The sequence below is a fragment of the Sceloporus occidentalis genome, unplaced genomic scaffold (assembly GCF_023333645.1).
Source record: "Sceloporus occidentalis isolate IW3139 unplaced genomic scaffold, rSceOcc1.0.p SCAF_3, whole genome shotgun sequence".
In the NCBI taxonomy this organism is placed as follows: domain Eukaryota; kingdom Metazoa; phylum Chordata; class Lepidosauria; order Squamata; family Phrynosomatidae; genus Sceloporus; species Sceloporus occidentalis.
This window is the reverse complement of record NW_028316983.1, coordinates 2,572,428-2,600,317: the sequence shown is the minus strand read 5'-3', so window position 1 is coordinate 2,600,317 and position 27,890 is coordinate 2,572,428. Positions and strand designations below refer to the sequence as shown.

At 45.1% G+C, this 27,890-nt stretch overlaps 1 protein-coding gene across 1 annotated transcript; it reads right to left on the bottom strand.

Moving 5' to 3' along the window:
• Window positions 1–253: 253 nt before the first annotated feature.
• Window positions 254–27,510, bottom strand: LOC149315422 (BPI fold-containing family B member 3-like). The gene is made up of 14 exons (XM_089513311.1): window positions 27,332–27,510; window positions 23,429–23,533; window positions 22,555–22,710; window positions 19,546–19,609; window positions 18,360–18,423; window positions 16,824–16,915; window positions 13,353–13,529; window positions 11,786–11,842; window positions 8,405–8,572; window positions 8,209–8,276; window positions 7,009–7,051; window positions 6,357–6,420; window positions 1,283–1,359; window positions 254–277 (listed from the first exon to the last, which is right to left on the bottom strand). The coding sequence occupies exons 1-14, from the start codon at window positions 27,508–27,510 to the stop codon at window positions 254–256; spliced, it is 1,338 nt and encodes a 445-aa protein (XP_089369437.1).
• Window positions 27,511–27,890: the final 380 nt, after the last annotated feature.

Sequence of the window (27,890 nt, the reverse complement as noted above, 5' to 3'; positions counted from 1 at the left end):
GTCCTACAGATGTTTTGGACTTCATGACTGCTGGCCAAGCTGGCTCAGGATTCTGGGAGGTGAAGTCCAAAACACCCAGAGGACTAACGTTTGGGAACCACTGCTCTCGGCAAAGCATTAAATCAAGACAGGAACATTAAAGGGTAAGGCAGTTGTTGATGCTTCTCTCTTGCAAAGGCATTCCTCTTCTCTCGACTTCTCCCTAGCTGTAGCCAAGCAGAACAAGCTTGGCTGCGACATCCTCTTTGTCTTCTCACACAGATAGCACAAGCATCCCCTGCGGACAGAATTGGAAGATGTTTAAACAAGAAGGAACATTCCCGTCTCTCCTAGGAAGGAAGGATGTGCTGGGAGAGGTTCCAAGCCACCTAGTGCCAGACCAAAGCATGGCTATGCACTTAGGCCCTTATTCAACAAACTAGCATGATAATATTGGTCACTGACCAAGTTCCTTTTATTTGGGTCATCTATATGGCAATAGCTACTACACATCTATACCACTTATCAGTGCACTTAAGCACTCCCTAAGCGGTGTACAATGTGTAAGCCAATTGCCCCCAAAATGGGTACCCATTTTACTGACCTATGGAAAAATGCCAGGCTGAGTGGACCCTGGAGCCCTGACTAGGATCAAACTCATAACCTTGTGGCTGTGAATGGCTACAGCACTGCCATTTAACCACAATGCCAACAGGGCTCTTTGGGGTTGTAATAAGTCAGAAATTACTTGAAGACACACAACAACAAAATGTAAATCTTTGCATGTGGAATTAAACATTTGCAACCCTTGCATACTTGAATCAAGATACCAAATGTACAACCAAACACACAGTCTGATGGTAAGAACTGTTCAACAGTGGAACAGATTGCCTTGGAGCATGGTGGAGTCTCCGTCTTTGGGGAACTTTAAACAAAGGTTAGATGGCCATTTCTCAGGGTTGCTTTTTAAACATGCATTCCTGCATGGCAAGAGGTTCGACCAAATGGCCCTTGTAGTCCATTCCAGTGCTTTGATTCTAATAAAAATGCCACGTACATCCATGCACAAAGTGCATGCGCAGTGCAATTCCATGCACAATGTGCATCCGTGAACAATGGCACCCCATGTGCAATTCAGTTTTGGCAACAGTGAACTGAATGCATGGTTAAACATTGGGCAAAGATGTCCCACTGCTTCCAGAGGGGAAATTAGGACTGTGTTAAAACAGAATTCCAGGCAATGAGTCTGAATGGGAGAAATTGTGGACAAAGCAGAGCAGGGTAGTTTTGTTGGAAGTCTTACCTGTATCATCTGAATTATGGGGTGGGTCACCTTGAAGTCCAGCAAAGAAGGCACTGGGATCCCAATGCTTATGTGCTCTGAAATAGGCAAACAGAGCAGGTAGTAAAGAAGAGGCAAGCAGAACATTTTCTTCACTGTGTATGAGGGGCATCATCAGGAAGGCTGAGAATAGGCTGAGAGCTCACTGCCTCTTTGCAGTGGAAAAGTGTCCAACATTGCCAAAGGCAGCAGGGTACAACCAAAGCTCTTGCAGATGATGGGAACACAGGCAGATTTTAGGCCACCTTCCTTTGACCTCCAGGCACCAGGTGCCTTGTAGAGAGGTTTTGGTGCATTAAGAACTAGAGGTTTATCACCAGATAAACAAAAAACGAGGCAAGCTTTATCTGCAAAGTTGACACACTTTACAAAGCTTCCAAGATACACCTTGTAAGCCTTGCAAATGAGGGGGGGATCCAACCCTGGTTCAACCCTGAGACTGCATCTACACTGCAAAAAAGATTTAGCCATGTTAGTCTGTAGAATCAGTATGTAGAGAGATCTTGAGTCCCTATACTGGGAGGAAAGTGGGCTATTAATAATAATAATAATAATAATAATAATAATAACAACAGCACCTTTGAGACTAACTGAAAGACAGAAATTGGCAGCATGAGCCTTCGTAGACTTCAGTCTACTTGCATCTGAGGGAGTAGACTGAAGTCTAGGAAATCTCATGCTGCCAATGTCTTTCTTTCAGTGAGTCTCAAAGGGGCTACAAGATCTCTTTATTTGCTGTAAAGCTGTGATTGACACAGCTTTAACTGCCGTGGCTCCATGCTATGGAATTCTGGGATATGTCGTTGGGTAAGATATTTCACCTTCTCCGTCAGAGTGCTCTGGTGTCACAACTCCACTGTGTCCCACAGGGCTCTGTCCTGGGCCCAGTGCTATTCAACATCTTTATCAATGACTTGGATGACAGAATTGGAAGCATTCTTATCAAATTTGCAGATGACACCAAATTAGGAGGAGTAGCTAACACTCCAGAAGACAGGATCAACATTAAGATGACCTGAATAGACTAGAAAGTTGGGTCACAGCTAACAAAATGAACTTCAACAGGGAGAAATGCAAGGTACTGCACTTAGGGCGGAAAAATAAAATGCACAGATATAGGATGGGAGACACATGGCTGAACGAGAGTTATATGTGTGAAAGGGATCTGGGAGTCCAAGTAGACCACAAGCTGAACATAAGTGAACAGTGTGATGCAGCAGCTAAAAAGGCCAATGCAATTTTAGGCTGCATCAGTAAGAGTATCGTATCTAGATCAAAGGAAGTAATAGTGCCACTCTATTCTGCTTTGGTCAGGCCCCACCTGGAATATTGTGTCCAGTTGTGGGCACCACAATTCAAAAAGGATGTTGAAAAACTGGAACGTGTCCAAAGGAGGGCAAGTAAAATGGTGAAAGGTCTAGAAACCATGTCCTATGAGGAACGACTCAAGGAGCGGGGATGTTTAGCCTGGAGAAGAGAAGGTTAAGAGGTGATATGATAGCCCTGTTTAAATACTTGAAGGGATGCCATACTGAGGAGGGAGCTGACTTGTTTTCACTTGCTCCAGAGACTAGGACCTGGAGCAATGGATGCAAGCTACAAGAAAAGAGATTCCACCTCAACATTAGGAGGAACCTCCTGACAGTAAGGGCTGTCCGACAGTGGAACAAACTCCCTTGGAGTGTAGTGGAGTCTCCTTCCTTGGAGGTCTTCAAGCAAAGGCTGGATGGCCATTTGTCGGGGATGCTTTGATTTGGATTTCCTGCATGGCAGAATGGGGTTGGACTGGATGGCCCTTGCGGTCTCTTCCAACTCTATTATGCTATGATTCTATGATTCTATGATTCTAACTCAGAGGTCTGAGTGGCCTTGGACAAGTCCCACTCTCTCATCCTCAGAGGAAAAGCGAGGCAAATGCCCTTGGAGCAAATCTCACTAAGGAAACCCTGGCTGCCATCTTTTTCGGTAGGTGTGAGATTGTAAACTGGATTTACGCTCTCATAACCTGTGCAGACTCACTGAAAGAAATAAATTGGCAGCATGAGCTTTCGCAGACTTCAGTCTAGTTGCTCAGATGCATTTTGGTGCATCTTTATGGTTGTTAATGACTCTTGCTGTCTGCAAAAAAACTATCTTTTCACTGCAGCCAAAGAATTTCCAGGAAACTGTTGATCAGGGCGTTGGGAAGTGATTTTTGCAACACCCTTTTGTGTCATGGAGTGCACTGCAAGAAGCAGTTGTGACTCTGTTGGATGTCTTCAACTACCTGCCTCAATGTGTTTCATGATAGTATAGCATTTCACCCATCATCCCCCAACTTTCTGATCTGCAGCAGCTCAAACATGCTTCAGCTGTGGTGCAGGAAGGATGTAAGGATAAGTTTTGGGGGGTGGTATCACCAGATGTAACTACAACAATGGAGCTTCATAATCCTGGTTATATCTGACGATGCAGGATCTTGGTTCTTTATTTTTCAGAACCAGTGTTGTATAATGGTTTAAATCTTAGACCAGGGAGATTATCGCACTGCGTTCTGAGAACGTTCTCATCACGTGATGAGAACGGAACGCATTTGAGTATACCGCACGTATGTGTTCCAATTGGGTTCTCAGAACGTTTAAATGTGTTCCAAATGTGTTCCAGGAGGGTACAGATATGAATGTGTTCCCAGAGAGCTGAAACATGATGAGAACGTTCCAACAGAGGTGTGTGCGATATTCTTATCTGTTCTCAAATCCGTTCTCTCATTCCTCCGTCTCCTGATTGGCTGAAAGAATGACAGGCAGGGAGGGAGGCAGGCAGGCGAGCGACTGCAGTGAGGGAAGGTGTGTGTGTGTGAGGGGGGAAAGAAGGAGGGAAGGAAGGGAGGAAAGTTGGGACAAGTGAGAGAAGAGGAAAGAAGGGAAAGAGAGAGAAAGAGAGAGGGAAACAGGGGGGCCAGAGCAGAGAGCAAGAGGGAGAGGGTCTGGCTGCTTCTGCAGGGGCCTCTAGTGTCATGTCCAGCGGGGCTCCTGTGCTGGCAGCCTGCAGGAGGCAAGGATGGCAGGGATGCCCAGGACCTTCTCCTCCTTCCCTCCAGGAAGGAACCCACAAAAGCTCCTCTGTTTGGAGCAACACACAAAAGCAAGCAAACAACTCCCAGAATTCCATAGCAAAGAGCCAGACAAGAATTAAAGCGGGGAGGGAAGCTCACAGGCCCCACCTGGAATATTGTGTCCAGTTCTGGGCACCACAATTCAAAAAGGAGCGTGTCCAAAGGAGGGCGACTAAAATGGTGAAAGGTCTGGAAACCATGCCCTACAAGGAACGACTTAGGGAGCTGGGGATGTTTAGCCTGGAGAAGAGAAGATTAAGAGGTGATATGATAGCCCTGTTTAAATATTTGAAGGGATGTCACATTGATGAGGGAGCAAGCTTGTTTTCTGCTGCTCCAGAGACTAGGACCCGGAGCAATGGATGCAAGCTCCAGGAAAAGAGATCCCACTTCAATATTAGGAGGAACTTCCTGAGAGTAAGGGCTGTTCGACAGTGGAACACACTCTTTCCTCAGAGTGTAGTGGAGTCTCCTTCCTTGGAGGTCTTTAAGCAGAGGCTGGATGGCCATCTGTTGGGGATGCTTTGATTGTGATTTCCTGCATGGCAGAATGGGGTTGGACTGGATGGCCCTTGTGGTCTCTTCCAACTCTATGATTCTATGATTCTATGAAGGCACACATTACATGCGCACACACACAGGAGGCAAAAGGCTGACAAGCAGCCAAAATGGGGAATTGGGATGACAGCAGAGGACTCTTCTTTTTTAACCGGTTTAAAGAGCTGCTATGGCTGCCGGGGCTCTGCCCTTGGCCCAGTCCCCTCCCTGGCAACTTGCTTTTCTTCGGCTTGAAGAGACCTGCATGGAGCTCCTCCTTCTTCCCAACCTTGCAAAGGAGGTTTGGGATGTAACTTGCAAGGCTCATCTCTCCCCATTTCTCTTTCTCCCTGCCTTCCTCCCGATCCCTCCTTCTTCCCTCCCTTCCCTCCCTCCTCCTTTCCCCCCTCTCTCTCACACACACACCCCTTCCCTCACTGCAGTCGCTCGCCTGCCTGCTTCCCTGCCTCCCTGCCTGTCATTCTTTCAGCCAATCAGGAGACGGAGGCAGCCTTGGTGGAATATGTTCTCGGAACGGTTTCAGGAATCGCTGTGCGGTAAAATGCAGTTCTGATCACGTTCTGATCACGTTCTAGTTTACTAATGCAGTAATATCTGTTCCAGGAACGTTCTCATCACGTGATGATAGGAACGTTCTCAGAACGCAGTGCGATAATCTCCCAGGACTCCGGGAGACCAAGATTCAAATTCCTGCTCAGTCATGAAAACTCACTGGGTGACACTGGGCAACAGCCTTAGAGGATGTCTCCTCTCAAGAAATCTGGCCCAGAAACCCCTAGGATTAGACAGTATAAAGAGTCAAAGGAATAACACCTACAAACCTTAGGCCCATTGAAGCAATGGGATTTATCTATGTATTGATTCACCACTCAACAACTGACTTAGTGGGACTATTGTAGCGGAGGCTCACCAACAGAACTTAGGTCACACTATGCACAGTGCAACTGACATATTTAAAATACGCAAATAGCTAAAATGTGGATAATTGTGCAGAAATGTGCAAAAACATGCTTTAGTGCATGGGGGAGCTGCATACATTAGGAAATTGCACAAATAAATCTGCAGATTACATGCACAGATGAATACAAAAAAAGTGTATGGATTTCAATGCAGGAAGAAAGTAACTCTTGGTTAGAGTGAATAGAGTGTTGAATGGTGAATCTTCAGAGAATGCAGTTTTAAAAGATATTCCATGTAGACCATAACAGAATAAGCTCTGCACAGGAAAGAATATAACAATACATAAACTCTGCACAGCATATAATTTTGAAAGATAAACTGTGATGAAGACAAGTTGTTAAGACATTATTCTGCTGCAGATAGATTCAGAGTTTATATGCTTTGCCAGGAATGCTAACTAGAGATACATTTTGCCCGCCTTACCATTGATCTGAGGCACAAAGGTTTCGACTAGAAGCAGCTGTATCCAGTTCACAAGACCAGAGATCTGAAATATTAAGAAGAGATCACAGTGATTCAGTCATGCACAGTGGCAAAAGATGCACGATCCTGTTCATGCAGAGTTCTGACTGCTTTAACTGCCATGGCTCAATGCTATGGAATTCTGGGGTTTGTAATTCTGTGAGCTATTGAACCTTCTTTGTCAGAGAACTTTGGTGCTGCAACAGAGACCAAATCCCAGGTTTTAATTGCATTGAGCCATGGCAGTTCAAGCATTATCTTTGCAGTGCAATTGGAACTGCATCATGCTCAAAAGGCTCATTTAAGAGGTAAAGTTGTTCCATGGCCACAATAGATGCCACCAGAGACTCATGCTCAAAGTCAATGCTTCTCAAGAATTCTGATGTGGTAGACCACCAGTCCTTCCCTTCACCGTGTGCCAGAGACTAGTGCCAAATTTAAGCTATTGGCTATGGTTGTTTCTTTTGGCTTGCAGGTTGGCAGTGAATTTTTAATTTTTAATTAAATTAAATTAATTAATATGGGAATTAAAGGAACTGCTCTTGTCGTTATGGTTATGTCCTGTTTGACCTTAAAACCCCTCGGTTAACTCAGTAAGCAAGGAACAACTTACTTCTACAGGCCCAACATTTGAAGAAATCAAGAGGAGATCAATACTGTGGAGAGAAGCAAAACAAATATACAAACATTAAAACTCAAGGATATTTTATTTTATTTATTTATAGCATCTCTCTGCCACTTTCCTGCCAGAATGCCCTGCTATGTGCTGAAATGTGGGGCCAACATGAAGATTCATGGGGCAAACATTTGCAAGAGAACAAGAGGCATGTATGTCTGCGCTACACAATTATAGCACTTTTTAAACTGCCATGGCTCTGTCCTATGGAGTCCTGGAGTTTGGAAAAGGGGTACTGGATGGCTTCCACAGTCTAGTTAACCAATGCATTTTCAATATGGAGGGAAAGAGCTCATCTGGCTTTCTAAAACCACCAGGAATCAACTAATAGAAAGTCACCCATGTCTCTTATGTCTGGATGGAAGGGGTTCAGGGGTGTACACTGAACTACCAGAAAGCAAATATGTCACAATCGCAGCCATCCATGTGGAGTATTATGGATTTCAGAATTCTAGATAAGGGAGACTCAGCCTGGGCCTCATTCCCACTTACAATTTGCGATCCAAATTGATGGATTGGTTTGGCAACCGAGAATGGCTCACACTACATTTGCCCCGACCACATTTTCCTGCTGCAAAATAAAATAAAACAACCCACTTGTGGTTTACATTGACAAATGAATTTATTCAAAATGGACCCGCTCCAGCCGGCCAAAGGGCAAATTTAAATCGATTCCGATCTGAATCTGGTTCACACTTGCGTGGAATTGATTTATTCAAAAAGATGTAGGGGAAAAAAATCAGTGTCAAAAAGTCGCGGGTTAAATGGATCTAGTGCATGGCCCTCCTTTTCAAATCACTTCGGTAATTCAGTTCAAGTGTGAACCAGGGTCATTTAAACCGCTTCAAACCAATTTGCAATCCAGTTTAAAAGTTAGTGGGAATGAGGCCCTGTATTAGCAGTCAAGTTTTAAGTCTGCCTTTCAATGCGGAGACAGAAAGATACACAGGCTTCTCTGTTTGCCTTGTTATTTTAATATTTTTTAACTTAATAAGATTTTTTAAAAAAGCTTTATCTCATTAAAACCAAACCTGGCAGGCAAACAGAGAAGCTCATGAATCTTTCTGTCTCTGCATGCCATTGAAGTGGAGACAGCCAGAATAACATGGGAAAGGGTGAGAGTTAGGCGAGAGATACCTGCTCAGTTGGGTGGAGAAGATCAGCTTGCAGTCATGAACGGAGGTTTGGGTGCTCAGTTTCAGGTTCTGCAGCCACATAAGCGGAAAGGAAGAGGGTTCAGGAGGGAGGAGTGGAAAAGGGACCCCTTTCATTCCTCTCCTCCATCGCCTACCAGTCTTGAAAACCAAGCCGACCTCCTTGCATTGGTACTTACAGCCTTTAGGACAAAGAGTCTGCTGAAGGCCCCAGTTGGACTTTGTGCGTGGACTTTGATCTCGACTGAAAGCTCAAGGAAGGCTTTCTTTGGCTTGATGATCAGCCTCTTTTCTCCAATCAAAGTGATGGTGATTTTCAGCGGTGACTTCACAGGGCACTTGGGACACTGGAAGAGTTGGGAATAGAAAGGTGAAGCAACTCACGCATTAAAGGCACATTCGTCGCCTGTAATTGTGTCGCTTTCCAATGAAACACAGAATAATAGCATCCGATGGGAATGACACAATTGTAATAGCAGAAACAAATAAAGGCTGGGAGCAATGATTGAGGAAGATCAAGGAGGAAAGTGCCATGGTAGAATTAAGATTGAACATTAAGGAAACAAAAATAATGACCACCGAAGATCTATAAGCATTCATCCTGGATAATGAGAAAACTGAAATAGTAGAAGAATTCTGCTACTTTGGGTCAACATTAATCAGAACAGAGACTGCATTTAAGACATTAAAAGACTAGGGAGTATATCACACGGGGGGCAATTGGAAGTATAAATGGTGATTAACCTGTGATAATACCACAATTGCACTAATGGTTTTCACATGATGTCACATTCAAAGTGATATTATCTTGTGAATAACCCATTATTACAGTAAACCCACAGTAATTGCGCTAGTGATTTTCACACGATGTCGAGATGAAATGTGATTAAAGTGCTATTAACCCACAGGTTAATAGGCAAGAAAGAGTAGCAAATCTTTCATGGGATTTTCCCGTAAATGGCTTTTTGCTGTTTATTGCCTGGTTATTCACAGGATAATGGCTCTTGTGTTAATCTCATTTTAATCTCATTTTAATATCAATTGCATGATTTTCTTGGGTTAATCACTGTTTAAAGTCCCAATTTACCCCTGTGTGATAAACTCCTAGGAATGGGAAGAGAATGGGAAGGGAATAGGAATGCCATCTTCCTCTCTTTCTACTGTCCTCTACCTTTCCTAGCATCCTTGTCTTTTCCAGTTACTCATGCCTTCTCATGATGTGGCCAAAGTATGACAGCCTCAGCTTTGTCATCCTGGCTTCCAGGGAGAGTTTGGGCTTGATCTGTTCAAGGACCCATTTGCTTGTCTTTCTGGCTGTCTATGGGATCCTCAGCACTCTTCTCCAGCATCACATCTCAGATGCATTGATTTTCTTTCCGTTGGGTTTCTTCACTCTCCAGCTCTCGCAGCCCTACATGGTGATGGGGAATACAATGCCTTGGACAATCCTCACTTCAGTGTTCAGAGCTATATGCTCTTTAGGATTTTATCAAGTCCTATCCACACAAGATGGATAGACTCAGTAAAGGGTGGTAATGGGCCTGAATCCACAAGACTTAAGCAGAGCAGTGGAGGATAGGGAGTCTTGGAGAGGCCTTATTCATAGGGTTGCCATGGGTCGAGATTGACTCTAGGACAGTCAACAACAATGGGGAGGCTGAATGCTATGGCTGAGATCCAACATTAGAGGAGTATAGTGTAAACAACTGCCAGTGGGATTACATTCTCATAGTCTCCACCTGATTTGGCTGGGACAGTCCTCCTTAATCCTCTGAGATCCCACTTTTTATTCCATTGATAACTTTTGCCATCTTGACAACACATTGATAGAGCTTGGTCATTGTGCCCCATTTGTCCAGGTTCTCATCTGTGAAATGTTGGAGTGTGTGCTTTATCCAAGAAGTGAAGTTCTAGTGAAGACAGGAAGTGTGAATTGGAATCAGTCACTTTTCCTGTAGTTGTCATGCCCAGCCTGGAGGACGGTTTGGAGGACTCAGAGGATGAGCTAGAGCCCCTGGGACCTGAACCTGTAATGGAGGAGCCAGAGGCTGGCCCTAGTTCTGCTGGAGCAGAGCCTATGGCCCCTCCAGAGGTTCTGCAGTCAAGTTTGCCTGGTGCCGAAGCTGTGGACATGGAGGAGGATCTGGGCAGTGTGCCTACCTTCAATGAGCTTTGAGCAGAAAGAGAGGGCCTTCGAAGATCTCGGAGGCTTTATCAGAAGCGTCTCCGTAATCAGACACAGCTGAAGGCCGGCTCCTTGCCTTCTTAAGCACCTAGAGCATGTGTGGTTCTTTGCCAGTGGATATCTGACTCTTTTAGAGGAAAGACTCTGTCTCTGGCTCCTTTGGCTTCTTGTCTTGACTACCCGGAAACCTTGACCTTGGACTGCTTTATCGACCTGCCTATCTGTTGCCCTGAACCTCGGACCGTCTGACAATTCTCTTGGTAATCCCTTTTGGTAGAACTACTGTGAATCTCCAGGACTGTGTAGTTTACACTGACTTTGCTGTGCTGGGAGGGGGTTTGTTTGTTGAGAACTAGCTGCCTTATCAGCCCTTTGGCTGCTTTCCCGGACAGTAGTTCAGCTGGTGCTGCTTGCAGTTCTGATCATGGCACCTGTATAAGGTTCTTCCAGATCAGGAAAAGGTGCAGAAGAGGTCAACTCGAAATTTATTAAGGGACTGGAGCCATGGCCTCATGGGGAGAAAGGCCTTCCACTTTTCTATACCAGTGGATGTGCTGTATGTTCAAAAATGTAACGTACCATTATAGAATTACAGAATCTAAGGCCCTGTCCAGATGGGCCATTAAGCACGTATTGCCTGGGAGCATCCCTTTTAGATGCTCCCTAACCCTAGTACGTACTGAGTACATAAAAATGGCGGCACCCTGTCTACACGCCATTTTGACAAACGGAAGTTACGTCTTGGCGCCGCTGAAGGGTGCACAAAGGGTTGTCTGTACCCCGCCTAAGAGTTGGAAGGGGCTGCAAAGGCTATTTGGTGCAACCTCGTGTCAAGTAGGAAGGGACTCCTGGAGGATGGCTATCCAAGCTCCGTTGGAAGAGCTCTGAAGATGTGTTAAATGTAATTTTTAAAAGACTATTAATTAATATTTATTCATTTTTTAATGTTAATGCTTTATTTGATTGGCTGCTTAAGGCTTTAAATTTTTTTGCATGACATTGTTTTAGCTATTTTGTTGAAAGTTTTATTATAACTTGCTTGGGGATTCATGTTAGGAAAAGGGCAGGTTGCAAATTAAATGAAACACATTAAGGGGGAGTAAATCAAGATAGCAAAATTTGGGGCTCTTTGGCTTAGAAGAAGGGTGAATGTGGGGAGATGTCATCTAAAATTACGCATGGTGTGGAGACATTGAACCAAAGCTGAATGGTGGGAGAAGAAAGGCCTTCTTCCCAGAGTACATAGTTAAACTGTGGAACTCAGGGCCCGCAAGGTGTGAGTGCTTGTCGTGAAGTCTTTGTATTATGTCCCTGCGTACCACTTTCTGGGGTATACAAGTAGGTTACAACTTTCTTGAAACTACCATTCACTCACCTTTTGATGAGCAAAGAGAGATGCCACAGCAATTGTCAGGTCTTCTGCACCAGAGAACTGTAAGAAAACAAATAGGATAGTGCTGGAGAGATACATCTGATTTTCTCAAGCATTTTGCTCTTGAGCCAGCATGGTGTAGCGGTTTGAGTATTGGACTCTGGAGATTATCAGACACAGATAGGATAGGGATAAGGTCACTCACCCGTCCTTACCACGTCCACGACAGCAATCACGCAAAAGCCTTTCATAACATAGCGTCGATCCTATCATTATCCTGTTATTGAAGTGGCATTGCATTAATGTGACCTCCCGCTAGTGCAAAATGCTGGGCAATGCCACTTCAATGACAGGACAATGATGGGACAATGACAGGATCTGTGCAATGTCATTTGAAAGGCTTTTGCTTGATTGCTGTCACTTGCACTTTCTGGGTGGGATAATGTACAGGTAAGCATGATGCTATCTGAAAGCTCTTCCCACGCTGACACAGGAGGGATGGGACAGGGATGAGACAATGACCAGGATTCAAATCCCCACTTGGCCATGGAAACCTGTTGGGTGGTCTTGGGCAAGTCAGGGCTTGCTCATGTGTCAGAATACTCTGGGATGTCCCTGGCCTCCAAATCCCTCTGAATCCCTCCCCCCACTGCAGGTTTTCAGAGAATGATGGCTGGCTCCCTTCCCATGCAGTCTCTGAGAGGCATCTGCCAACACTGCTGCCGGTGCAAGCTGGGATGCCAGATGGAAGCAAGGATTATTGCACACTAAATCACCACCGAATCACTGGCTGCCATCAGCCCGGGTTCCAGCTGGGTCCAAGCCACACTCCACCAGCACTTTTAGAAGTTGGAAAGATTTCCAACTTCTAAAAAGTGCTGGCAGAGCATGGCTGGGACTTGAGCTGATGATGGCCGGTGGTTCAGCAGCGATTTAGTATGTGATAATTCCCTGTCTCCATCCCATGTCCCATCTCCATCCTGGGAGGCTGGAGTCAATTTAAAATGCTGAGCGATAAGCTCCTTTCTCTCGCTCTCAGAGGAAAACAAGGGCAAACCAATGCTGAACAAATGCTGCCAAAAAACCCATATGACAGGGTTGCCTCAGGGTCGCCATATGCAGAAATGCCTTGAAGACACACAACAACAACTTTTGCTGTTGCCCACCCCCGTCACCCTGGCTCTCCATCATTCTGTTTGACTCTTCAACAGTTAAGAGTAGGTTGTGGGCTTTGGTTTAGCACTGGGATGGACATCTTTTGGTGGATCTAAAGGCTAGTTATCAGCCCCCAGTGCCATGGTAGGGGTGCTATGCCATGCCCATTAAAAAACAAGAACCAGAATTTGAAGGGAATCTATTCCTGGTTTTGGGAGGGGAGAGGAGGAAGGGTTCTCAGATGTTAAATAGGGCCCAGTGGTTCTTTTGGATGGGAGAGCTGTAAGCCAAGAAAGTAACTTCTCCAAGCACTGCGTTGCCGCAAATCCATACCAGTTAGTTATGTTCGGCCAAAGAAAGGCCACGATTCTAGCATGTGCCCCATTTGTCCTTAGAAAGCACCATGGCCACTCACCACTTGGGGTGTGCACATGAATTCTTGTGCTTGGATCTGGAGGAGGGTCGAGAAGATGGCACTCAGACTGGCCTCTGTGATGCCCAGGCTGAGGGCATTGTGCAGCAGCGAAGGCAGAGGGACTGGGACGGCGCTGAAAGGAATGGTGATAAACCGGCCTTCTGTTTGGATGATTATCTGGAAAGAGAGGTGGCGCAAAGTGGAGAGCAGCAGCAACAGCAGCAACAATAACAATGCACCCCATCATCACAGATTTGAAGAAAATATGTGTGTTAGAAAGAATTAGAAATATATGTTTGTAGGTCGATGTGATACTTGAATTTGGCTTATCAGGATGGGATTGAGGAAAAAAGGAAGGAAATTAAGTAAGCGTAAGAAGGTTAGTGTAAGTGAGGTTAGGAAAGAATGAGGTCAGGTTTAGAAATAAAGAAATTAAAAGGATTCAAAAAGGAAGAATGAGTGAGAATGGAGAAGAGGAGAAAACAATGGGAGTAGGAAATGAAAGAAAGGGAAAGAAGGAAGGAAAGGAGAGCAAGGAGGAAAATGAGATGGGACAGATCAGATAAGAAAGTTGACCGAACTTGGGAATGATAAACACTTAACAATGTTTTTTTTAAGATATGATTCTAAAATAAAATGAGGCAAGATAGAATAAGTATTTGTATACTTATAGATAGATGAATGAGGCAATGTCTTTTATTCTGTGTATTTTATGTATTTTGTGTTTGTAATGTCAAATAAAACTTAATAAAATTTAATTTCAAAAATGCACCCCCATCATCACCAACATCATAGCAACATGCAGTGCTCCAGGTTGCAATTCTATGCACACTTAACCCAGCGACCATGATCTCTCAGTGATAAAAGCACATCCCAATAACGTTAAATCAGTAGTTCTACACCTGTAATATCTGGCATCTGCATTTGCAACCCAGTCTGGAGTAATGATGCTAATCTTCACTTGTTTCATTCCCACATGCAAGGACAAATAATTTCAGAAATGTTCTCCCTGCGCCACAAGAATATCATGGTTTCCATGTAACTTTTGAGCTACATTTTTACTTTGGAACTTGATTGGGAAAAATCCATTTGCTTGAAAAACACTGCTTTATGTGCAAAAACACAAAGCTTTTTCAGGTAGAGTCTTCCTTATATAGAATTCTGAAATAATTCTAAAATCTAGAATCATCCATGTTCCTGTCTATTCAGCATCTGCCTCTGCAGAGACACCTTGTAATCTTTGCTCCCTCTTCTGCAGCTGGGCTTTGGTTTTGCCATTTGTGTCAGCCATTTTGCAGATGTGGTTGCATGAAGGGGCAGCCACCAGGCAGTTTTGGGCTACATTCCTGTAGCCAGATGCACAGAGAGGCAGATACTGTATTTTTTTTATTTAGGTATTTTGATGGATCTCCCAGGGGTCCTTGCAGGACTCCCAGGAAGTCTATAAAGATGCTATTCCTGGGTCTTTGGTTGAAGGGATGCAACCAGACTCTGAATTCATGCCACCTGGTCTTTTCCTGGCCGCTAAAATGGCTCTGGGATGGTATGACCTACAGTAGGTCTTATCTGCACTGCAGAAATAAAGCATTTTGGTATTGCTTTAACTTCCATGGCTCCGTGCTATGGAATTCTGGGATGTGTCATTTCCTGAGATATTAAGCCTTCTCTTTCAGAGAGCTTTGCTGCCACAGCACACTACAAATCCCAGGAGTCCATAGTACTGAGCCCTGGCAGTTAAATCAGTATCAAACTGCAATATTTCTACAGTGCAGATTAAAACCTAGTTTGAGGGTTGCGAGTAAAGGGGGGGGGCAGAGGGATCAGATTTATACCTTGGGGAACTATACAGTCTCCCAACACAATGTAAGATTTCAACTCTGGCTTTTATTTATAGCCCACTTTTCCCAAAAATTATCAAAGCAGGGTACAGCATGAATATAAGCAATGTACAATATACAAATATACAATATAAAAACATCATAAAAAACATCCCAGTAATAAAACACAGTAAAATTCGCAAGAATAAAACCAAGAAAAACAAACAAGCTGGATAAGCAACTGTATAACGGGGGAGAATAACAAATGTCAAGGCACATGGGGGAATGCTTGTTGGAAGAGATAGGTCTTAAGTTTCTTCCTGAACAGGTCCAGGGAGGTGACAGAGTGGAGCTTGTTGGGGAGGGAGTTCCAGGTCTGTGGGGTGGAAACAGAAAATGCCCTTTGGGAAGACGAGATGTGTCTCGTCTTGGGAACCCTTAAGAGTTGATTCCCGACCGATCTGAGAGTGCGGGACGGATTATATGGGGAGAGGCGGTCCTCCAAGTACCCTGGGACCAAGCCATTTAGGGCTTTATAGGTCATAACCAACACCTTGTATTGAGGCCGGAAGCGCATAGGCAGCCAATGAAGATCTTTCAGGATTGGTGTAATATGATCTGATCTGGAACACCCAGTGACCAGTCTCGCTGCCATATTTTGCACTAACTGTAGCTTCCGGGTTTAGTACAAGGGTTGCCCCATGTAGAGCTCGTTACAGAAATCCAAACGAGAGGTTACCAGAGGATGTACTACAGTTTCAAGGTTCCTCCGGTCCAGGTAGGGACGCAGCTGGCGTATCAGCCGAAGCTGATAACAGGTGCTCCTGACTGTCGCATCCACCTGAGATGTAAGGTGGAGCAACGAGTCCAGAAGCACCCCCAGACTGCGCACTGAGTCCTTCAGGGGGAGCATGACCCCATTCAGGACAGGTGGACAAATCTCCATCCCCGGGCCAGGGGAACCTATCATGAGTACTTCCGTTTTCTCTGGATTCAGACTGAGTCTGTTTCCCCTCATCCAGCCCATTACTGATTCCAGACAGACATCTAGGGGAGAGAGGCCATCCCTAGTCACTGCATCAGTCAGAGACACAGAGAAACATGTTTGGGTGTCATCAGCGTACTGATAACACCACGCCCCGTGTCTCCGGATGATCTCTCCCAGCGGCTTCATGTAAATGTTGAATAGCATGGGGGACAGAATGGCTCCTTGAGGGACACCAGATGTAAGGGCCCTCTTATCGGAGCAAGAGTCCCCCAGCTCCACCATCTGGAATCTGCCCGAGAGGTAGGAATGGAACCACTTATTTTCCAATTAGGAATCCACTTATTCAAGCAGCTTGGATAAAATTGCACAAACGGTGCACCTCTTACATACACTGAATAAAAACATGGATTTTTGCAGGGAAGAACCTATTAGTGTAGTTTTTCTCCATTTTTAAAATAATTTTTTAAATTTCTGCTTAGGAATCAACATACTTTGCAGAAAATGCATGTTTTCTGCATTAAAAGGGGCATTTTCTGTGCAAGAAAACAGGAGTCCTGCCCTAGTATGTCACCAACAGAACAATCTAGTCTGAGTATTTATTATGTGACCAATATCTATTCGCCATTTAAAAAGAATGCATAAAGATGTCAAACAAAGGCTGCTCACATTCAATTCCAGTGCGAAGAAGTGTGCGTTTATCAGAGGGAGACTTGCCAGCCGATACTGGATTTTGGCCACGCTGCCCATGGAGACAAACACTGTAGGGAAGGGAACACAGTCACAGATGTGCCACATTGCAGCATCACAATTGCACACTAGTGGAACGACTTTTCCACATATACATGGCTTCCTCCCATATAAATACAACAAATAATAGTTGATTAATCACATAATCAAATAACCAGTTGTGAACTTTTCCCTCTCCTTCTCCTCTGCTGATCAGTTCCAGGAACTGGGCAGAAAGGTGCCAGTCAGCTGTGGATCTGGCTGTGTTGGAGCATTGCCATCTCTTGCAGAAACGTTTTAAAAATGCAAACATGCCACTTTCAGAGTAGCCATCATGGCACATCTTCTCAGTTGCATGACTGGGCTGCTGCCCCCATTGCGATATTTTCCTGACTCTCTCTCAATCCTGCCTCCCTTCCCTATGCCCTACCCAGCAAATGGAAGATTCTACCTTGGAGCATGGTGGAGTCTCCTTCTTTGGAGGCTGTTTTTAAATAGAGGCTGGATGGCCATCTGTCACAGGGAGCATAGAATCATAGAATCACAGAGCTGGAAGAGACCCCAAGGGCCATCCAGTCCAACCCCATTCTGTCATGCAGAAACTCTCAATCAAAGCATCCCTGAAAGATGGCCATCCAGCCTCTGCTTAAAGACCTCCAAAGAAGGAGACTCCACCAAACTTTGAGGGACTGTGATCCACTATCAAACAGCTCTTACTGTCAGGACGTTTCTCCTAATGTTGGGGTGGAATTTCTTTTCCTGTAGTTTGCATCCATTGCTCCAGGTCCTATTCTCTGGAGCAGCAGAAAACAAGCTTGCGCCATCCTCAAGCTTCACAGAGCATGGGAATGAAATTAACTTGAACTCTTAACACGGGAAGAGAAATATGGCTTGATGCTGAGATGGAATCACTTATGCTATACTTTGCATCCATTGTTCTGGATCCTATTCTCTGTAGCAGCGGGGGGGGGGGGGGTTGAGGTTTTTTTTTTGAGGATTTGGACTGTATATTTTAACTTTGTAAGCCGCCCCAATTGCATTTTGTAGAGAGGTGGGGTAAAAACCAATTTTATTATTATTATTATTATTATTATTATTATTATTATTATTACTAAAACAAGCTTGCCCCATCTTCAGTGTGACACCCTTTCAGTTACTTAAAGAGGGCTATCATATCACCTCTTAACTGTCTCTTTTCCAGGCTAAACATCCCCAGCTCCTTCTTCTACAACAGCGTTTCCCAAACCTTGGTCCTTCAGGTGTTTTGGACATCAACCCTCAGAAGCCCTAGTTTGGCCAACCATCATGAATTACTGGGTCTGAAGTCCAAAACATCTGGAGGACCATTGTTCTAGAAGAAAGGTCTATGTGTCTATATGGGAGGAGAGAGATAATGGGGAAGGTGAGTTCAAGGAGAAGTGGAAGGACAGATTTGGAGAGGGCTAGCATTGCCATCTTGGAAGAGAACATCCTCACCATTCGCTGTGTACAGAATCTCAATTCTTGCCAGGTTGAGAACCACCTCCACCACATTGCACAGCTGAAATTCAAAAGGAGAAGAATTAAAGGATGAACGTGAGTCCAATATCCTTGAGCAAATATCATTATGAACATGGTTAAAGGTAACTGTTTATTTATTTACCCTCCACCTTTCCCTCCAAACCTGGGAGTCAAGGTGGCTGACAAATTCAAACAACCCAACATTATTAAAAGTCCCAAAAGATTAAGACCAAAAAAGAATGTGCAAAAATGCTGTGTGCTCCGGGTGACCAGATGTCCTAACTGCCAATAAGGACAAGGCTTCGCAAAATGTAGGACATTCAAGAAAAAGGTAGGACATTACCAAATAAAAGCTAAAAACACTCATCTAAATATAAATTCACACGCCTTCGGCATGCTTAAAATGGAGGGCATTTTGGAATTCCTCCGGACAGAAGGTTGAAATGTAGGACATGCCCTGGAAAAGGAGGACGCCTGGTCACTCTGTGTGTATTCCTCTCTGTGGAAAATTCCTCCAGAATACTGTTAGATGTCTGAATACTGGGAGAAAACTCTTATTCTTCCCAAGAGAGTTTCTTGTCAAGGATTGCATTTTTCAACTGGGAAATGAATAACAGAGACTATTATTTCGACCTCTTCTCTCTATATAAACCCCCATTTTCAGTAGCTGTCACGCTGCGACTATGGCTGCATCCGCTTTGTAGAAATAATGCAATGTGACACCAGTTTAACTGCCATGGCTCCATGCTATGGGAATTCTTGGATTTGTAGTTTTGTGAGATTATTTAAGGCCTTCTCTGCCAAAAAGTGCTGGCGCATCACAAAACCACAAATCCCGGAATCCCATAGCATTGAGCCATGGCAATTAAAGCATCATTGGATTGCATTTATTCTGCAGTGCAATTTAAACCTTAAATTGTGAACAGTCGTTGCAAACTGCTCTGTTTCCAAAGACTTTCTCACAGCGAGAAAAACACTGCTAAAAAGTAAAAATAATTACTTCTTCCTTTGGGAAGAAAATGAACAATGAATTGTTGGAACATTCCTAGAAACTTTGCTTCACTCTTTGTCTCAGTAGATTCTTATTGAAATTTAAATCTACATGTTTAGATTTAATTTGACATGTTCATTGAGCGACTATATATCTTTGCCAGGCACTCACCGACTTTGGGAGTGAGGCTGTAAGGTCCGTTGTTATAACAGGGCTCACTGTTTTCACTAACAAGCTGCAGGGAGGAAAAGAACAGCAATAAGACGGATGGACCAGTGTGGTGTAGTGGTTTAAGCATTAGACCATGACTCTGGAGAGCAGGGTTCGAATCCTGGCTTGCCCATGGAAACCCATTGGGTGACCTTGCATGAGTCACACTCTCTCAGCCTTAGAGGATGGCAATGGCAAACCCCCTCTGAAGAAACATGCCAAGAAAACCCCGTGGCTCTCAAACCACCATTAACATCCATTTGAAAAACTCACCTCTTGCTTAGATCTTTCCAGAAGGTTCGGAGTCCTCCAGAGCATCGCCAGACAGCTGTTTACCACGTGTCCCACTTGGCCACCTAATGCCACCACCGCCGGTGTGAGTTGCCCCCTCTGAGGTCACAACAAGGAGGCCAGCTATGTGACCAACACTGGGCACCATGTTTTCAGCTTCAGAGGGAACAACTTTCACCAAAGGTGGTGGAATAATGGGATGTGCATGTGAACTGTCTCTTGATGTCACTCAAGAGTGCACAGGTAATTTGGGGATATTGGGGTGGCTTTAGGGCCAGTATTCTGGCCCATGCAGATTTGCCCTCTGTCAGAAGTATAGAATCATAGGGCGGTTACAGACCGGCACTTTAGTGCATGACGAGCACGCACTAGGGTTACAAAAGGGCGGTGCTTCCGCACCACCCTAACCCTAGTGCATGCTCATCACGCACTAAATGGCGGCGGCCCTTCCATACGGCCGCTGCCGTGAGGACATCACGGCCGCGCCGCCTCTAGACGGGGCGGCGCGGACGTGACGTCCTTGCTCCGTGCCAGGGCGCTTAGTGTGCCCTGAACATGGAGCAGGAAGGAGCTCCGTTTCGGAGCTCCTTCCTGGTTTAGTCCACTTTCTCTAAAAAGTCCGCTTGAAGCCCCAGGGACACCCCTTTTCAGGCGTTTTGCTGCTTCCCCGCAGCCTGAAAAGCGGCGGATCGGGGCCTCAGCAGCTGCCGCTCTGCAGGCTGAGGCCCCGATACACCGGGGAAAGGGGCGGTCTATAACCCGCCATAGAGTTGGAAGAAGCTACAAAGACCGTTCAGTCCAACCCCATTCTGCCATGCAGGAACTCTCATTCAAAGTATTACAGACAGATGGCCATCTAGCCTCTCTTTAAAGACTTCCAATGAATGAGACTCCACCATCCTCCATTGAGGGAGTGTGTCCCACTGTTGAACAGCTCTTACTTTCAGGACATTCCTCCTAATGTTGAGCGGAATCTCTTTTCCTGTAAATTGCATCCATTGTTCCGTGTTCTAATCTCTGGAGCAGCAGAAAAAAAAGCTTGCTCCATCCTCAATGTGAAATGCCTTCAAATATTTAAACAGGACTATTATATAACCTCTTAACCTTCTCTTCTCCAGGCTAAACATCTCCAGCTCTCTAAGTCTTTCCTCATAGGGCATGGTTTCCAGGCCCTTCGCCATTTTGGTTGCCCTCCTTTAGACACGGTCCAATTTATCAACATCTTTTTTTGAATTGTGGGGCCCAGGACTGGACATGGTGTTATTCCAGGTGAGGCCTGACCAAAGCAGTATAGCTTGGTGCTATTACTTCTCTTGATCTAGACCAGGGGTCGGCTACCTCCAGCCTGCGGGCCGGATGCGGCCCGCAGAGGCCTTTCGGCTGGCCCCTGGCTGACCCTGCCGCTGCCGCCACCGATTGCGGCTTTCCCCGGCTCCCGGGCGCCCCGAGGTTGCGCGAGACTTCGCCGCCATTTTGAAAAACAAAATGGCGGCTCCCTAGAGGCGAAGTCTCGCGCGACCACAAGAAAGGTTGCGCAAGACTTCGCCGAGGCCTGCTGCGGCCGCTGGAGCCCTCGAACAGGGCTCCGACGGCGGCAGTGGGCCTCTGGGAGGCCTGATGCCGTCGCTGGGGCCTTCCAAGAGGGCCCTGGTGATGGAAAAGGGCCTCCCAGAGGCCCGCTGTCGCCGCCCGAGCCCTCTTGGAGGGCCCCAGCGACGGCAAAAGAGATGGCAAAGAGGGGGAGGCCTCCAGCGCTGGCGGCCCCCACCGGCTCTTTCCCGGCCTCTGACAGGGCCTGGGGCCCCGTCAGGGGACAGCAAAGAGGAGGAGGCCTGGCTATTGGGGGGTGGAAGCTCCGCCCTCAGCATGTGGCTCCGCCCCAGAGGGCAGAAGCTCCACCCCCGGTGCGCGGCCCAGCCCCCGGAGAGTGGAAGCTCCACTCCCCCCTGCTTCGGCCCCCCAGTTATCTGAGGGACAGCAACCCGGCCCCCGGCTCAAAAAGGTTGCCTACCCCTGGACACTATACATCTATTGATGCAGCCTAGAAATGCATTGGCCTTTTTAGCTGCCACATCACACTGTTGACTCATGTTCAACTTGTGGTCTACTTGTACTCCTAGATCCCTTTCACACGTATAAGTCTCCTTCAGCCATATCTAGGCCATACTGAATAATAGGGAATATGAAGTCTTCATAGTTTGAACTTTTAAGTGCAGAGACAATCATAACCCCACATACTCCATGATTCTCATGCTCCCTCTAATCCTGTCTCATAGCCATCCTCTGCCATTTTTGTATCACTGGGACTATAAACAGGTTTCTGTTTCATGAAGCTATAATTCTACTTCAGGAAAGCTGGGAAGGGATCTGACTTTGACTTCCTGAAGCTTCTGGGTTCATCCTCAGTAGTTCAGCAAAAAAGGTTCACTTTAGCTGCATCTGCACTGCAGAAATAATGCAGTTTGACACCACTTGTCATGTCTCCATACTATGAAATCCTGGGGCTCCTAGTTTGTTGTGGTACCAGAGCTCTCTGACAGGGAAGGCTAACTATCCCACAGCACTGAGCCATTGCAGTTAATATAGTGTCAAACTGCTTTATTTCTGCAGTGCAGATGCAGCCTTCATATCTATATCACTCTAGAGATAATTTTGATTAGGAAACACATTGATACTTACTGTGGCGGGCAGATTATTTTTGCAATGTGGAATTCGGTCTTGCATGTCTCAAATCGTAGATCCACAAGACCGGCCCAAAAGTCTATAAATTTGAATTCTGTTCGTACGTCCACATCGACGATGATGTCAATCCGTTCAAAGTGTTTGCCAAAAAAGCTAAAAGACAAGTATACTTAAATTAAACAGAGTAACTGAGATCTTTTCTGCACCATCATTCAAACTCTTTGGAGCATCCTTTATCACCACCCAGACTACTTTGTCTCTGGAAAAGAATCAGCTTTTAGCTTTTAAATCGCCTTGTATTCTTTTAATTAGTGATGTGTTTTAATACAACACTAGTTTAATTCCATTTTAATGCTCATTTTTGTATGTTTTAAATTGTTTCCATTGCTCCGGGTCCTATTCTCTGGAGCAGCGGAAAATAAGCTTGCTCCATCCTCAAGCTTCACAGAGCATTGGAATAAGATGAACTTGAACTCTTAACACAGGAAGGCCAATATGGCTTAATATTGAGATGGAATCACTTTGCATCCATTGCTCTGGATCCTATTCTCTGGAGCAGCAGAAAACAAGCTTGCTCCATCCTCAACATGACACCCTTTCAAATGTTTAAACAGGGCTGTCATGTCCACTCTTAACATTCTCTTCTCAAGGCTAAACATATCCAGATCCCTAAGGCTCTCCTCATAGGCCTTTATGAGGCCCTTCACCATTTTGGTTGCCCTCCTCTGGACATGCTCTGCATCATCTAAACAGGACACAGTGAGCCCAGGTGAAATCCGGGGTAAATTGCCCATGTAGACACTATCTTCAGAAGAAAGCATTGGTGATGCAGTCCTGCAACTGAGAAAGCGATATGTTCCTGGAAACTCACAGTTTAGTGCTGAGGTGTATTCTGGCTTTGACGCACAGCATGGCGTGTCCGTTCTCATACAGCTCCAGAATGAAGGTTGGGACGAAGACCTTCAATATATGCAACCTGAAGATTGAAAAATAAGGAGAGAGAAACAGAGAAGTGAAGCAGGATTTTGCAGAGCCAGACCTGCGTATATTAAAGCTGAACTAAATGTGGCAGTGATGTGCAGCCATAGAGGAGTGGATTTTGACTGGCAAAATCATCACTCAGATTTTAGATGTGCAAAAGGCAGTCTGCTTTACCAGGTCAGGAATATCCCAGATATCGAGATTTCAAAACCAAATCCTGGGACCCTTGCACTGTCACAGGAGATAGGACCTTGAAGATGTTTCAAGGGACAGACCCCTGGAATCATAGAATCATAGAGTTGGAAAAGACCCCAAGAAGGACCATCCAGTCCACCCCCATTCTGCCATGCAGGAACTCTCAATCAAAGCATCCCCACTGATAGATGACCATCCAGCCTCTGTTTAAAGACCTCCAAGGAAGGAGACTCCACCATAATCTCTGAGGAAGGAGTGTGTTCCACTGTCAAACAGCCCTTACTCTCAGGAAGTGCTTCCTAATGTTGAGGTAGAATCTCTTTTCCTGCTGCTTGCATCCATTGCTCTGGGTCCTAGTCTTTGGGGCAGCAGAAAACAAGCTTGCTCCCTCCTTAATGTGACATCCCTTCAAATATTTAAACAGGGCTATCATATCACCTCTTAAACTTCTCTTCTCCAGGCTAAACATCTCCAGCTCCCTAAGTCATTTCTCATAGGGCATAGTTTCCAGACCCTTCACCATTTTGGTTGCCCTCCTTTGGACATGCTCCAACTTGTCAACATCCTTTTTGAATTGTGATGCCCAGAACTGGACACAGTATTCCAGGTGGGGCCTGACCAGAGCAGAATAGAGTGGTACTATTACTTCCCTTGATCTAGATACTATACTTCTCTTGATGTAGCCTAAAATTGCATTGGCCTTTTTAGCTGCCGCATCACACTGTTGACTCATATACTCATTTTCAATTTGTGGCCTACTTGGACTCCTAGTTCCCTTACATACATATAAGTCTCCTTAAGCCAGGTGTTCCTCATCCTATATCTGTGCATTTCATTTTCAGATGTCATTAAACATCACACTTGAAGCCTTAATTTAAATAGAGGCTGGATGGCCATCTGTTGGGGATGCTTTGATTGAGATTTCCTGCATGGCAGAATGGAGTTGGACTGGATGGCCCTTGTGGTCTTTTCCAACTCTAGCATTCTATGATTCTATTATTCTAGTACACAGTGCATGCCATTTAACTTAAAAATACTAGTAAATGCATGCACACACACACTTTTAAAGATAGCGCTCTTACCCTGAGGTTCCTTTTCCTTGCCCCGAGAACCAGAGAAGAGCATCCAGGCCCTGAGGTCTGGGAACCCAGCCAAGAGTTGAATGCAGACCTCCTGTCTTCCACCGAATGACTGTTGCTTCCTTGCACCAGTGATGGTGGAATGGAGTTGGAGGACAACAGAAATCTGTTCTTTGCAAGCAACCAGATAAGTACCATTTTCCCCATTAGGAACTATGCTCTCAGGGCTGGATTATCAATGGCTCCTTAAGTGCAATTGCTCCATCTCCATCACTGGCCAGGGACTCACTGCTGAAGGAAAAAGGTACCACCTGCTTCCTCCTCTTCTTCCCCATCGCTTCTTGAATCTCTCAGGCTGCATCTGCACTGCAGAAATAATGCAGCTTGACACCATTTTAACCACCATGGCTCAGTGCTATGGAATTTTGGGAATTGGCGTTTGCTGTGGCACCAGAGTTCTCTGACAGAGAAGGCTAAATGCCTCACAAAACTACAGTTCCCTGAATTCTGAATTCATGAAGCCAGGGCAGTTAAAGTGGTACCAAACTGGATTATTTCTGCGTGCAGCCTTCACCCTCTTGTTCTCAGCCCACATTTTGTGACTGGCTCAAAGTCTTATGGAAATGTATTCAATTTCTATGCTACTACGCTTTGGCTGCTGCCACACTGCAGAACTAATGCGGTTTGACACCACTTTAACTGTATGGCTCCAGCCTATGGAATCCTGGGATTTGCAGTTTGTTGTGGCACCAGAGCTCTTGTAATAGAGAACACTAAATATTTCACCAAACTACAAAACCCAGAATTGTATTGCATGGAGCCATGACAATTAAAGTGGAATCAAACTGCATTAATTCTGCAGTGCAGATGCAGCTCTGGAAAATATCACATTCAGAATGAGAGAGATTGTTTTGGGAACTGTCCCAGCACCTTTCTGCCACCTTACTATGTCCTTCGACTCTCTTTCCTTCCACTTTGGGGCATTCTGCCAAACCACTTTGGACCCAGGTGGCATTCCAAGGTGATGATTCCTCAGTTATGCTCTGGCTGAAATCCCAGGTGAGCAATTCTTCCCAATTATTCTTTATGTGGGCATTCAGCCCCTTCTTGCCCTTTAACAGGTGTCAAGAAATCCCCAGTCAAAGAGTGCTTGGGTTTGGGAGATACATTTGTGTACACAAGAGGACCTAAAAGAGATCTTTTATTTCAGCAAGTTTCGGTGCCAAGTTTCGCGTGTAACACAAGACTGATCAACCCCCTTTTGGAGACTGACACAGCTCTTCTTTTGTTTGGTCACAGGAAAACAGTGTGTATCTTGTGCGTTTGTGTAAGTGCGTAATCCTTTAATGGGCTGCTGTAGCTCTGAGGGTTAGGAAAGTCTTCAAGCCCATGACAAAACTAATACAGGTTGAGCCTCCCTTATCTGCAATTCCAAAACCCAGACTATTCCAAAATCCAAGACCATCCACAGGAGCGGCTGAGATAGTGACACCTTTGCTTTCTGACGGTCCAATGTACACAAACTTTGTTTTGTTCACAAAATTACTAAAATATTATGTATAAATTTACCTTCAGACTATGTGTATAAGGTGTTTTAATTATTTAACTTTTTATTGTAATTGAGTATTATTATTATGCAATGCTGGGGAGATGTAAGGGGGCAGTATTATGTTGTTCTTGTTTGTATTATGTATTTTAATTTTGTGTTGTAATCCTGCCTCAATCCGTAGGGAGAGGCAGGAAATATAAATAAATACTGTTGTTGTTGTTGTTGTTGTTATTATTGTTATTATTATTATTTTGTTGCCATGTGCCTTCAGGTCATTTCTGACTTAGGGTGACCCCCAAGGAAAACCTATCATGGGATTTTCTTGGCAAGTTTCTTCACAGAGGGTTTGCCACCATTGCCATCCTTTGAGGCAGAGCAAGTATGGCTTGCCCAAGATTACCGAGTGGGATATTGAGGCTGAGCCAGGATTTGAACCCTTGTCCCCAGGGTCATAGTTCAATGCTCAAACCACTATGCCATGCTGGTTCTCATAAGTATAAGAAACATACATGAACTTCGTGTTTAGACTTGGGTCCCATTGCCAGGATATCTCACTATGTAGATGCAGCTATTCCAAAATCTGAAAAACTTCAAAACCCAAAACAGTCCCAAACATTTCAGATAAGGCAGATTCAACTTGTATTATCTATGTAGCTTCTGTTTGCTGTCTAGCTTGGGGCATGGGCTGTGCTAACAATAAAAATGAGACTAGATGAAGTAGCCAGGTGGACGAAAGGCAAACAACAGCAGCGCCCAGTTTTGGCAAGTCTATCCCCAAACCAGCCAAGAACCCAATTGGATCATCTTAAACTTCAACAGGATGTTCCCTGCTGCCCCATGAGGCAAGATAAAATCCCACCTTGAACCAAAACAAGGGAGCCTTTGCATCCGCAACTTTTTTGGGACTCCTTCAAGGACAGAGAAGGGTTGTGGGGAGTGGACATCTACCAATGCCTTCGTCTCTACTTACTCCTTGGTCCAGATTTCAGAGTGTCCTTTGTGGGGGGAATCTGGGAAATGGATGGCCAGGATGTGGCTCTGGATCAGACCGTTCCGCAGAAGTGTGGTGGAGATATCTGAAAAACGTACACAAAACCAAATGAGGGCACTGCACTGAAGCTTTTGAGAGCTATAGTTCACCAGCTGCATCTCTACTGAAGAAGGCTGGATTCAGGTGTAAGACACTGGAATTTTGCAGCCAGTCAGAGCAGACAAAAACTGGCTTAGAGGGATATTGGATAAACAATGTGACCTGGCGCAGTGTGGCTTCCTATGTCCAGTTGGCCCTCCATATCTGCGGTTTCTTCATCCACAGATTCAGCCATCTGCGGCTTGAAATTATTCCCAAAAGATATACATCCCCCCAAAAGGCAAACCTTGGTTTTGCTATTATATGCTTGTTTTTTGTTGTGTACCTCCAAGTCATTTTTTACTTATGGTGACGCTAAGGTGAAAGACATGGGATTGGAGTGCCACTACATTTGATAGTCCTGGGGAAGAATCCGTACTCAGGACAAGAGGCTACTGTT